At 36.2% G+C, this 13,954-nt stretch overlaps 1 protein-coding gene across 5 annotated transcripts in view; it reads left to right on the top strand.

Moving 5' to 3' along the window:
* Nucleotides 1–13,954, top strand: part of SLC12A7 (solute carrier family 12 member 7) — a 70,165-nt gene that overhangs the window by 15,356 nt on the left and 40,855 nt on the right. For 3 of the 5 annotated variants that reach the window (XM_082046837.1, XM_082046834.1, XM_082046838.1), the window contains exons 2-6: nucleotides 1,715–1,809; nucleotides 4,278–4,400; nucleotides 7,491–7,637; nucleotides 8,356–8,410; nucleotides 10,477–10,607. In XM_082046837.1, the coding sequence (XP_081902963.1) occupies nucleotides 1,715–1,809; nucleotides 4,278–4,400; nucleotides 7,491–7,637; nucleotides 8,356–8,410; nucleotides 10,477–10,607 (551 nt within the window). The remainder of the gene's footprint in view (nucleotides 1–1,714; nucleotides 1,810–4,277; nucleotides 4,401–7,490; nucleotides 7,638–8,355; nucleotides 8,411–10,476; nucleotides 10,608–13,954) is intronic. The other 2 variants (XM_082046835.1, XM_082046836.1) reach the window with 2 other exon arrangements.

The raw sequence follows: 13,954 nt of genomic DNA, 5'->3' as shown, positions 1-13,954 counted from the left end.
TTGCAATGAATGCTTTGCATAAACTTTAGCAAAAATAGCTCAATTCCTTGAAATGACCATGTTAAAAAAAAAAAAAAAAAAAACAAAAACAAAAACACACCACACCAAAAAAACAAAACAACAACAATGTTCAAAAAATATTGGGAAGAAAGTGCAATGTCTTAACTAAGAAGCCCTAGTGGTCGTACACTTCAGCATGATGATGAGAGGAATTGGCATGTATTTGGTTACGGACAGAGTTCGTCTATGGAAAAGGTAACTCAACCTTCTTCTAAATACAATGGAGCTGATAAAAGGATAAATGCCAATTTCTCAGACAATTTTGTGTGAACCCAGCATGTTCCATGCACTGTGAAACAACTTGAGGTGCTGGTCCATGAGGAGGATTCCTTTGTGTTTGCAGTATTCCTTCTGCTGGCCTTGCATTAAGCTCTATTGGAGCAGGGAGAGCTAGCCAGGCTGTAGGACTTGAAGTAATGAGGGATGAATTATAAACTGTAAAGAAACAAAAATGAAAGCTGGAGGATACGGATAGAAGGAGGTACATTGGATAAAAACTGTAGTTGTGGATGAATTCATCAACAGTTCTCTGGATTGTGGAATTAATTCTAGAGGCCCGATGGACAATAGCTATCTTTTTGTATTTCTTATGAGAGTATGTGACTTCTGCATCATAATACCAGTTAGTATAGTGATACTACAGAGAATTTGTTGAAGAAGGGAGCTATGGACAGTGGTCGGAAATTTCTCAGGGATGTAGCCACGCATCTGCTTGAGGGACTGTGATCTATTTCAGTCTTTATTACAACCAAGATAATACTTTGTGCTGAGACTGGTGTCCATGTTTACAAGAGATTTGTTCTGGAACTTCATGTGGGAGTCATCTGCTGTAGGGGCAGAGTGGAGGACATAGGGAGAAGAGTACAACTTGTTCTCCAGCTGTTTCTTAATTCTGTAGTAAAGAGACTGTGTAGGTGCTACTGCTGTAACTTGTGAATAGAAGGGCAAAAGTGTAGACAGGCAAAGTGGAATAGGCAAGGATTTAAGACTATTTGGAAATGCCGGTGTTGTGACAGTAATAGGTAACATGTAATAGGTTTTGTGTTTGTGTGGACTAGTGGGCAGTGAAAGGGATTCTGCTTTTTTTTGAGAGATGTTCCAGAGCACATCGGGGGAACTACAGCTTAATGAGATTGAGATTTCAATAAGGAATAGAGTAAATATAGGCTGTCATGAAAATGTCTCCATAAGCTTTACAAAATAATTCCCCTTTATGTTGTTTTTTTCATAAATTCCTGACTCAGCTACTGGAGTTCTTTTGAGGGAGTGGATAATGTAATGAAAAGGTAGTATGTGTTTGCTTGGTGTTGGTTGGTTTGTTGTTGGCCAGAAGATGTATGTGAAATTATATTATCAAGTGCTTTAAGTAAACTAGAAATGTGAGGCAGGGGAAAAGGGAGAGATCAGTGTATGTATTAAAGAATAATAAGTATTAAGAGGTGGAATAGTATATAAAGATTAGACTGTTAAACTTAATTTCCTTAAATGTGGACATTGAGTCCCCATGTCTGGGACAAAGACAGTGTGTTTGGCAGCCACCTCCAGTGTTACCTAGAACCGTTTCTTAAACCAGCATCTTCTGAATATGCCTTTTATGGTATACCTTGGTTTTTTAATTTTCCTTTTGTTTCCAATTGTTGTACTTTTCCACCAGGAGATGGAATTGCCAAGGAAAGTAGTCCATTTATTAACAGTGCTGAGATGGACAGAGGAAACATGTATGAAGGAAAGAATATGGCTCTCTTTGAGGTAAGTGAAATACCCCCAAATTGTATTCCACCTTTGACTGAGGCTCTGGTAGCAAGACGAAAACAAGCAAACCCTTTTATTTCTCTCTTGAAATGTAATGAGGGAAAAATAATAACTTTTCAGTGGTTTGGTTCCTCCTAACATACCATTTCAGTGAATTTTAATGATATAATAAGAAAAAGCATGTTATTAAAAAGATGTTTTGTTCCTTCTATATTTTAGTTTATCTGTATAGGCAAGAACAGTAAATTTTGGTAGGCACTGATGTGAAGATATGAAATAAGCTGTCTTGCATGAAAAATTTTGTCTCAGATCTAGAAATTGTTACAGAAAGGTGCCAAAAGTTCAATCTAGTGGCTTTAACAAAGCAACTGTGAGGGCGATTTATCATGGACTCCACACAATCCAGTGTGAATTCAAGCAAAGGCAATTTATTGCAGAAACAAGCCTCCTTATATATGTGGTTATTTCCTGATCACACATCCACACTCCAAGCATGCATTAATTGATTGGATATTGTCTATGTTCACGAGCTGTCCACGTGCTTGAGTCTCACTGCTGATAGGTCTGTTGATATACATCGTGTTGCTGCCCTGTTGCAGCTGAACTATTTTACTCCCACAGCAGATCCTGTTTTCAGCTTGACGAGGTGGCCTTGAAATTCCTGTGGGCCTGGCTAGTTCAATAACAAATCTCCATCTAATAGAAACCCATCCACAAGTGAACTTCAAGAAAATCCCTCAAATCTCCCACAAGCAATATCCAGTTTTAAAAGGATTAGCAAATATGTTGAACAGGGGAACACAGATGTCTCTTAAAGCAGCAAAACTATAAAACAAACTGTGATAGGCCATGACTTAGTTACAGTATCTAATTACAGTGTAGAGCATACCATAGCTACTTTCTAATAGAAACATCTACTTTATAATGCAACTTTAATACCTGTTTAATTTATTTACAAAAAAAAATATTGATATGGTACATTAAAGTGCCACTTTTGCAATGAAATAGTACTTTTAGTAAAGTTTGACCCAAGTTCTTCTACTTTAGTAGCATCAGCTGGTCTTGCTTTGATGCTTCTGTTAACAATAAACAATGTCCTTCCAACATTGTTTGCTTAGCCATCTTGCTGTTATGTTCTACCTACTTTTTTCTTGTTTTTCCCATACAATCCTGTCTCCTTTCAAGTATCTTTCCACAGAGGACATGATCTTTCAGCTCCTCCTTTCTGCATGACCTAAACTTACAATTTTTGGAGGGAAACCATGGCAGTGGAGTTTTGTCACTGAATTTCTCTCCTTCAAGCTCTATTTCATAAAGCAATGTCCAAAACTTCCTGTTGTTTAAATTAACTGTTGTATTCCTCAGTGTTGATAAATGGGCTGTAGCTGCTTTTTTGTCCGTAATCTCCTTTGAACATATACTTGCATCAGTTATTTTGAATAGTTGCTGACATTAAATCCTCAGATGATGGTATAATGATGACTGTCTTTTACATATCTGAGATTATAGACTGTGCTGTTACAGTGTTGCGTTTAAGTCTTCCAGTGCTGTTGTGATGAATCTTTTTGGTAGTATATATATCTCATAGTATGTTTCTAACGATCTTATTCTTCTACTGTTTTCAGCTGACTTGTGTTTTGAATTTTTGTGTAAACTGTTACAAAGAAGTTCGGCTATTATAACTGTGGTTATCATGACCTAATGCCTTGGGCAGAGATGCCTTAGTTCTTGTCTTTGTTTGAAATCCTGATCTCTTGCCTACCTTCCAATATTTGATCTTGTATACTTGATTAAGTTCTCTGGTTCTGCATTTCTTGATATCCTTTCATTAAATGTGCTTCTCATGGTTTTGTTTTGTTTTTTTTTTTAGCATATTCTTGTTTTGTAGCAGATATTTGGCTAAAGAAAGATGGCCTGACTTCTGTGTCAAGTAATATTACATATGTGCAATTCCATATGATATGCATATGTGCCTGTATTTTCAACAAATACTTTAGAAGTAATATGCATGGTTAAAGATAAAATATGTAAGTCTGCTGCAGTATTCTTGAGAGTGGTCCTTAAGTATCTTGGTGCTTGAATAATTTGAAGCCATTCTCTAGACACAAGCAAGATGTTGGAAAAACACCATAATGACTTGACCCTGAAAACCATACTGTGATAGGAATATATAATCCCCTGAAAACCATACTGTGATAGGAATAGAGTTCTATAGTAATGTCCCTTCTTGATATTTCCCTTATGTTCCAGCTGTAAAAAAGTGAAATATTGCAAAATAGCCATGTAGTGTTAAACTTCTAGAAAGATTTAGAATTCTTGTGGAAAACTGTCTGGTATTTTGTCATATTAACTTTTGGATTTGGGTGGATCAGGGCTGACCTGTTGAGTATGTGTTTGAAGTAGTACCATAAAATAATTCCTTAAAAGCCTATTTAATAAATGGAGTATTCTTAAAATCCCAACAGGAGGAAATGGATAGTAATCCCATGGTGTCATCTCTCCTTAATAAACTAGCAAACTACACTAATCTGACTCAAGGTGTGGTGGAACATGAAGCAGATGAAGACAGCAAGCGAAAGGAAGTCAAGGTACTTAAACTTTTAAGTTGAAACAAAGCTAACTACAAAGAGGAGCATATTTCAACCTAAAAAGAAAATACGCAGATGCCTAAAAAGAGGAGTGAGGTTTGCATTTGCAGTAGGACTTGTGTTAACTCTGTTCTTGTCAGCATGTTTTAGCAAGATATTACTGTAAAAGCCCTAGATAAAATGCTTGCAAAGCCAGGACTGGAAACATACAGTGTACCCAGTTTCCTCTTCCTTTTTTTTTTTTTTTTTTTTTCCTCTTACTTCTGTCCTTGTATGAGCATCAATCCTTTTGTCTACATCCAGTGAGGATACAATGACTTTTTTTTTCAGGATGGTTCATTAATACGTGTTAATTGTCTGAGTTTTTACCTCAAGTTGAAATTTAAGGATAACTTGAGATTAAACAGGTCCCTCTCTTAAATCCACAAGCATATTTATTCTTGTTTACATGGCAGCAGTTTTCCTGAGTATCTCGTTTCTGTGTGTTGTAGTATTTTTAAAGCTTAGTGGACACATTCCAAGGAAACATTTTATTGCATGCCTCAAATATGATATTTACCGGGGCAGGGGGTGAAGGAAAGGCAGAGGCACATCCCTTAAGACACTTGCTAGAAGACAGCAAGTGAACTCTTTGACAGTTGTCTGCTGGATACCCACAGTGCCCATCTAGGCCTCTGTAGAAATGGAACATACGAAATAGTTGGACTCTGCAATGAGATGTTAGATTGATTCCTCTGTGAGCAGGGAGATGTTTCAGAAAGAGGAAGTTTAGATCAAAAACATGCGACCTGACAGGGTACAAAAATTCCCAGGCAAGGAGGAATGATGACCTGGAACTGGCTGGGCCTGGTGACTGAAACTTAGAAATTTACAATAGATACTGAGTAGAGTACTGGGAATCAGTTGTCTTTGTGTAAGAGAAGTGTGCTGCTGCTAAGTTTGTGTGCTGAGGTATGGAGGAAGGAGAAGTACATAAGAATGACTAAAAGGAAATGAGCACATAGCAGGAAAGACAGATACGAAAAGGTTCTTGAAAGTAAAGTTAGAACTGGATCTCATTTGACTGGAAGAGAGATTTATGGTATGGTACATGAATATTTGCAATAAAACTGTTTGGATTAGGACTTGACTAGTATAGGAAGTTGGTACCAGGACAATGGGCAAGGGCAATAAATGAAATCTAGCTGTTTGTTTTAGCTTCTGGTTTATTCTGCATTTGTTTGTGTGTGGGGTTTATTTTTCTTTGTCTCATTGTACTTTTCCTGTATTTTTCTTCTCATCTGAAGATACAGCTTGACATAGGAGAAAACCAACACTAATCAATTTGTGCTTTTCATAGTGTGATCCCTGTCCTGTGTCCAGCTGCTGTGGAGGTTTTTGTTAAAGCAACGCAGTGTTGGACCCCTGGAACTGATTAGCCGAATAAACACTGTTTCCTCACTGGTGTTTAATTTCGTTTGAGCACCATCTGGTGGCCTGAAAACTCGAGTTCTATCCATGTCTTTTTTTCAGTTCCATGTCTGAAAATGAAAACTTGGGAACTTAGTGTTTTCTTAATAATTTTGTTAACTTACAATGCACCGATGCTTGCTTATATATTTAAATTGATTGCCTTTTTTCACAGCCCAAGTTGTGATTTAAAAAGAGCTTTTGTATGTGGAAATCTACTGTGTATAATTATTGCTTCTAAGTTCAGTATTTCAAGGCCTTTTTTCTTCATAAGTGTAGAAGGCTGGAACTTTAATGATAAAGTCTGAAGTCTGTGTGTGTCTTGACCCATGATGATCAACAGCAAAAGTACAAACTAATAAACTCTGTTGTAGCAGGTTTTACAACTTTTGCAAAACCAAATTGTAGTCAGCTCTGCATTTCTTCTGTCCTTGTCGTAATACCTTGTCTGTTTGTCGTGGTTTAACCCAAGCTAGCAATACTGCCATGATAACTGCTCGCTCACCCCACTTCCCACCTCTCCAAATAGGGGAGAGAATTGAAAGGGAAGGGAGAAACTTGGATTGAGATAAACACAGGTTAATGAAATAACAAAAAAACTAATACACTACTAGTAAATACATATATAAAATAGAAATAAAGTATAAAAGATACTCAATGCAATTCCTCACTAACTCCATCTGCACTGAGCAGCCAGTCCCAGGAAACACCACCTAGTCCCAAACAGCTGATCCTGGTGAGAGGAGACAGAAAAAGGCAGAAAGGCCTAAAGGCCTCTGCAAAATGGCAGGATGGCAAAAAAGGCCATACTATATGTCTTGAACAGAACTACCCCAGCTCTGACAAAAAGAGCAAAGAAAGCGAAGAAGATGTGAAAGAGATACTGGAAGATCCTGACTCTCTTTGAATATGAAGCATGATGCTAATGTGATGGAATACTCTTATTAATCAGTCTGGATGTCAGTCAAGCTCTGCCCATCCATGCCCCTCTTCCTCAATACCTCACACTTGTGGGCAGAGTGTTCAGAATGTCCTTGGCTCTCAGACCAGAGCAATTAAAAACATTGACTCTGTGCTGGGGTGTTATCTTCTTGTTCTCAAACTAAGTCCAAATAATGACTGTGCTAGCTATGAAAAAGAAAGGTTTCTAACTACACAAAGAAAATTAATTCCTTTTCAGTCAAACCAGCACACTGTTTTTAGTTAAAAATTGAAAACACTTGCTGAATATTATTTTGTGGGCCAGCTGCAGGGCAATGGTGATCAACTTTTTTGTGGAATGTACTTTGTATTTTGATTATGGCCATAATGTCTCTTCAATGGTAGTCTGTAGCTGGTGTTTTGGAAGAAAGTTTGTAAAGCTTTGTAATTAACAGAGAAAAGACCATCCTACCCCTGTCAAGATTTCATCCTAGTTCCTAGGGAATGAGGTGGTTTTCTATCACAAATTATTTTTTCTTTTTGGGAATCTTTCTGCATAAATGACCTATGAGTATTTGCAGAGCTGGTCACTCTGAAGCTACCATTCATTTTTACTTGGCATTTATTCATGGGGCATTTGTGATAAGTGTTTGTTGAAGGAAGTGCTTATGTACTTAATTGTTCAGTGCCAAGGAATTAGTGTTCTGACTTTGTTCCCAGGTTCCACGTATGGGCACTTTTATTGGTGTGTACCTGCCCTGCTTGCAGAACATCTTGGGAGTTATCCTTTTCCTACGTTTAACATGGATTGTGGGTACAGCTGGAGTTCTTGAGTCTTTCATCATTGTGTTCATGTGTTGTGCTTGTGTAAGTTAACCTTTTTATTTACTATTGGCCAAATCTTCTATTACAAGAGTACTGCTGCCTTCTAATTTATAGGCAGCAAAGAAAGATTGCTCCATAATGGTTAAGTATCAGTGTATTTGAGAGACATTAGATAGATAGATAGATATGCACTGAGTGTCATGTATTATTCTAGCCTGTAGGGAGTTTGAGTTGATCACAGTAAACTTTTGTTTGAAGCATTATATGGATTTTATTAAAGCAGCTTTTAGCAAATGTTTCCTTATTTACATTGAGGCCTGAACTGTTGTGCTTTTCACAACTTGAGAACAAACTGAAATATAAACTACAAATGAATCCACAGTATTTTGCCTATAAACTAATATATTGGAATGTGAGACCACTAGTAGATGATATTGTCATAACAATGACACTTGATCAGTTTGTCACTACTATTTAATTGCAATAGTGAACATCTTATTTTAAGTATATTCAGTGGTGGTCTGTATTCCTCCAGTTCTTTTTGAAGACTGTGTCAAACATTTAAATTAACTGAATCCTCTCGTGAAAAAGTTAGTACTTCATTTATATGGATATCCCAAACCAAAGATATGATCAATTTTGGTTGCTGTAACATCTTATTTAAAAAAAATAAAAAGTGTTACGTTTGATCACTTGGTCTTACCCCATCTTTCAAAAAACTTTTAGTATTCTGATCTTCCTCTATTTAATCTTTCCACAGACTATGCTGACTGCAATCTCAATGAGTGCAATAGCAACAAATGGTGTAGTTCCAGGTAATGAAGAATTTTATTTTAAATGGTAAACAGTCAACTTCTGGAAGCTTAAAGCTGGGATAAGAAATTACTGTAGTCTGAGATATCAGAAGTAGTGCATTTGTGTCAAGTGCCTATTTTCTTTTAACTGATCTGTAAATGACTTTTTAGGGTGAGATGCAATATTTTAACTGAACTTTCTGGGAGTTACAAACTGTAGCACATTTTTGTCATCAATCATTTGGTTCTGGTTGAATGAAATATATGATGTTATAACTTGAACTAATGGAGACGCATCTTCATGCAAAGCAGATGTCTTTACAAATGGACTTCTTTTTTTACCTGAATTTTCCTGGACTCCATTTCTAAACACTAGAGCTAGTTATGTTGTTTTCTACAAGAGTAACAACCAGTCTGCTGGTAGAAATCTCTTTGGATATAAGCGTTCTAGTTAATGCTTATCTCCTTAAATTTTCAGGATAAATAGATCGACTTGTTTCTTTTCAATTATGAAGCTGAAATTTTTTTTAGATGCAAAATCAGTTAGCCCTTGAAGCTCTTCTCCTTTTCAGTTTCTCAACACACTAAATAATATTGGTCTTCAGGCATTGTCATGAACAGAAGTTAAAATGATTCCTTGCTTGCAGAGCTTCTCCAGCTCAGTAAGGGGTTCCAGGACTGATGCCTAAGTTGTTGGGTAAAAGTAAATGCTGTTGCTTGCACAGGTGTAGAATAGTTGTTTCATGGATACAGTGCCATATATGAAATATAAATACAATAGAAATTTTTGCTACAAATGCTTTATAATGAAATGTAGTTATACTAATCAGATAACTAAAATATTCTGCTCTTTTATCCCTCATATTTTTAGAGTTTTTTGTAAAGGTTTTGCTTAACATTTGAGTGTCACAGAAATATTTGAAGTTTGCAGTTTTTACACTAGACAGGTCTTCATTCTCACTTTTTTTTTGTTGATACCATTTTTTAGATAAATGCTGCTTCTGCTGGAATGTATGGAGGAGGCAGAAAGCATGGATAGGAACCTAGGATTGAAAGAGACCTTCTAAACAGCAGGATCTTGTCTCTTAGCATTATGTGCAACAGCATTGTATTTAGTAGAAGGATTGGTGCTAAATCATAAATTTTTAATTTCTCATTTGTTCATATTGAAAAGCTGTTTCAGAATCTGCCCTTTGATTAGAAGTGTGTTTCTTATTTGCAGACTAATTTTACATAAGGCTGGTGTATGTTTATTTAAAATACAGCTCTTCCTTTCTCTGTCTCCTCTTTCTTTCTCAGTTTTCACGAGTGGGACAAACATAATGAAACTAAGAGAAGATGGAGAGGGAGTTCCTAGAGAGAAGCATGCCTTGAGGGGGTTGGGTGGAAAGTCTAGATACTAAAGAGAGGAAAAGCTTGAAAGTTAAAGCCTTATTGAAAGGAATGGTACAGGTGAAATGGGAGGGGGGGGCGTGTAGCTTACAACTTAAAGGCGATGCATGTATATGGGAAGTATGAGTGAGAATTGAAAAAATCAGGGGCAAAATGAATAGTATGAGCAGATAGGAAAAAACAGTCCCTACCTAACACTTTTAAATGGTACTGAAAAAAAATAACTGTAGTGAAAGTGGTAGTGGTTTCATGTCCAGAAAAGAAAAAGAATGCATTAGTGAATCAAATTCTGTTTTGTCCCCATCTCATAAAGAAATTGCTCTGGAAGTTTATTGTATGATTGAAGCTTGAGGTTAGAAACTGAAGATTGATTCACGTATATTTGTACCTGTATATGCTTTTCTTAATTTACTTTTATATTGTTTAGCTTGTCGATTTTTCCTCTTTGGCATTTATTTTCTGTTCCGCATTCCTCTTCAAAGTGTATGTTCTAACAGCCTAGTTCATATATAGACATTAAATACAGATTTTGGTGTGAACGTTTCAATGGAGGCGCATGCAGTATTTATCTTGATTATGTTGACTGAGTGATTCAAATTTTTATTCTCTACTGCTGTCCTTAATCTAAAGGTCTTGAGTTGGTTTTTTTTTGTTGTTGTTTGTGGGGTGTGTTTTTTTTTTTGTCAAATTCACAGCTGGAGGCTCTTACTACATGATTTCAAGGTCTTTAGGACCAGAGTTTGGTGGAGCAGTGGGACTTTGTTTCTACTTGGGTACAACCTTTGCAGGAGCAATGTACATTCTTGGTACCATTGAAATTTTATTGGTAAGTATTATTTTCTCTTCAGATTAAATCTATTCAGTCTGTTTTGGGAGATTGCTGAGGAACACACTTAGCCTAAAATGCATACAAGTTTGGTGATTTTTTCTTTAATGTTTTGATACTGTATTTCTAGTATGTCAATATTTATTCTTTCTCTCCTTGTGAATATTTGAAAAAGTTCGAAAAATTGTGGTCAGCAATACGAGAACAAAGGCTGCTTGATATAAATTTATTCTAAAGTAGGAAACAGAATTTGTTAACTGACACACTTACTAATTTGTACTAAATACAATATATGTCACCTTTTCATAACATGTTCTGAATACTGGATGTTCCCATGAATTATGCCTGCACTACTATACACCTACAGAGTTGCAAGGAAAACTGTATTAATTTTAGTAAGACATACCTAGAATTCCAGAACAGAAGGTGTAAGATCAAACTGGAGATATAAACTGGAAATAAGAAATAGATAGGACGTATTTCAGTAAAATTTTGCAGAAATAACATCAGATCAATAGGCAGACTTTGGAGGCATGTTAAGATTTAATTCAGTGACTTTTTTTTTTTGGTGCCTAATTAAAACTACAACTTTTGTATCAAAAATGAAAATAAAATGCCATAAGAGAGAGTGCAGTCCTTAGTGAAGTATCACATTAGATTGCAGATTAAATTATAGTTGTCAATACCTATTTTCAGCTCCTCTGAAATGTCATTTGGATTTAGTGATGTTAAGTCAGTTTTAAAAAATAGTTAATTTACAAATGTGAAGGAAATAATTTCTTCTTTGAATGTTTGTCTGCATATGTTCATGGTGAACTGCAGTGAACTTTAAAAAAGTTTTATTCATAATATTATGCTGCTTTTGTGTTGTATGTTCTCCTTTCCTTTTCCAAACAAAAATGCACAGATGCACATAGCACTTCCTTTAGGTCACCTTAGACTTGGAATTGAAAAGCTAAAGATTCCATCTTGAGAGTCAGTTTATTTATTTTTATTTTTTTTTTTTTTCCCCTCTGGAGTCTCTCTTCAACTTTGAATGAAATGTTACTCATTTTTTTTCTTCTAACAGAAGGTGGTTTTGGTTACTTTCCTTGTGATTCTCACAGGTTTTAAGAAAGATATGGATTTTGTGGTATTACCCATCCTTTTTCTCTTCAACTTTTTTTTTTTTTCTTGCTTGTAAGTTCTCAGTATATATCTTGTTTGACTTTTCCCAGGCTGTATGCCTTTGAGCTCTGAATCCTTTAGTGAGCTCTTCAGGGCATTTTCCAGTTACGTTCTATCTACTGGAATTAATTTTCCATTTTACTGTTCTGGTTTTGAGATCATGACTATAAAATTTAAAATCTGGCAACTACTTCATAATAAGCAGTCAACATACACAGGTGGCTCTACGTTTCTGTTGGAAGAACTGCTTACTTGAGGTATGCATGGCAAAAGTCCTTCTAAGCCATGTTTTCTTAAGATCTAGGACAGGAGTGTCAAATGCATTTTCACCAGGGGCCACATCAGCCTCACAGTTGCCTTCAAAGGATCAAATGTAATGTTAGGACTGTATAACTACTCCTACACTCACGCAGTCCTAACATTACATTTGGCCCTTTGAAGGCAACCGTGAGGCTGATGTGACCCCTGGTGAAAATGAGTTTGACACCCCTGGTCTAGGAGGACTCCTCTCCTTCTTCCAAATGAAAATCTGTGGGCTTGGCAGTAGACAAGCATTCCCAGGATAACTCTCAGAAATTTTCAGCTTCCACATTACTTGACACTGTGGCACATGCACTGGGCAAATCTGCTACCCGATTAAAGGTTATGGAGAATGTGACTGGCATACCTCCTATGAGGTAGGAATTAGGAATCTATCCCACTTCCTTCTTTTCAGATTACTGACTTTGAGATTTCATACTCCTGCAAAGACACTGTGTCAGACTGCCTTTATGGCAGTGACCCAGCTACATTGGCTTTGCCTCATCCAGGAGGGGTCAGACAGTTGTTGGTCATCATATCAGAGACAGTGCTGGTATGCACAGGAGGTACTTCAGAAATCCTCCTTCTTGTTACTTGCTGTGAACTATGTCATAAATTCAAAGCAGCTTGGATTTGAAGTTAGATAGTCCTCCCTCACTACTGCTGGCTTGTGAGATATGATCTATGTTAACAACACTAGCACCATGTCATGCTGTGTACAGGATTTGGTGCTGTGTTCCCTCTAAGAGTCATGCTGGCTTTAACTTGTATGGGGTTCACTGTGGAATTCAAAGTAAAAAGCATCCAAGGATGCCATATGTAGCAGAAGACTTCAGAACAGCCTAACCACAAGGCACAAGTATTTTATTGTTTTCTTCCCCTGCACTGGGATGTGGATCATTTAGAGGGACAGAAATCAGTCATGTGCCGTGGCTCTCCACAGCAAAGGCTGTGAGAAGCGGAGCAATGATGTGCACAAGAAAACCTTCTGGAGTGCTTCTATACAGAGGCTCATACTTCTGCAGCATCACAATGTTGGACTTCTCTAATAAGTATATGTAAATACTCTGTAATCAGGTTTTTGTTTTGCTCTGTTTTTGTTCATGGTGATGTTACAATTATAATATCTTCTAGCATTCCAGTAAATATTAATTTACTAGATTTAAATTTGGTCTAAAATTAATTAAATCTAAAGAAAATTCTAGTAAAGAATTGCCTATGTTGCATTTTGGATTTTTGTTCTGAACATATCGGGATAGCTTCCTGCTCAAAGTTTCTTCCTGCCTTTAGAAGTTAAATTGTTTAAGGATATTTAAGGTTTAACAGTTGTTTTGAAGGAGTGGAGTTGCTTCAATAGGTGAGCAGAGATTTTTTTTTTAATTATTTTTTTTTTTTTGGTAAAGGTGTTAGAAGGAATAAAGATATCTCCATCATGAAGTGTAGTACACAAATGTTTCAGAACTATAGGTCAGAATCTGCCTTTTCATTTGCACTTATCAGTGCGAGTCCTATAAACTGTGCTTCCAATGTCTTTTCAGGTAGAACCCAGAAAAGTTATAGGAAATTGAAATCTGTAATAACAGAATCCTGTTTGAAATTACAGTAGTTTGTCTGGTTTAGCACAGAACTAAGATTAGTCATACTAATCTTAAATTGTGCTGTTTTAACTTCAGATTAAAAATTAAGATAATCTCACCATTAAATGTTATTCAAGGGACAATATCTAAGGTATATTTGTTCAAATTTTATGAAATGTAGTGCATGGGCTACAGTACTGAAAACATTTATTTATTATGCTTTTCTTTGGCTCTTCATATTTTGTTTCAATCAATGATATTATTAATCTGCAAATGCTTCAAATGGATAAATAAATCTAAAGA

The sequence above is a fragment of the Streptopelia decaocto genome (genome assembly GCF_964273445.1).
Source record: "Streptopelia decaocto genome assembly, chromosome: 2".
Classification (NCBI taxonomy): domain Eukaryota; kingdom Metazoa; phylum Chordata; class Aves; order Columbiformes; family Columbidae; genus Streptopelia; species Streptopelia decaocto.
Note: the sequence above shows the minus strand (reverse complement) of the source record. Positions and strands in the feature narration are given on the sequence as shown.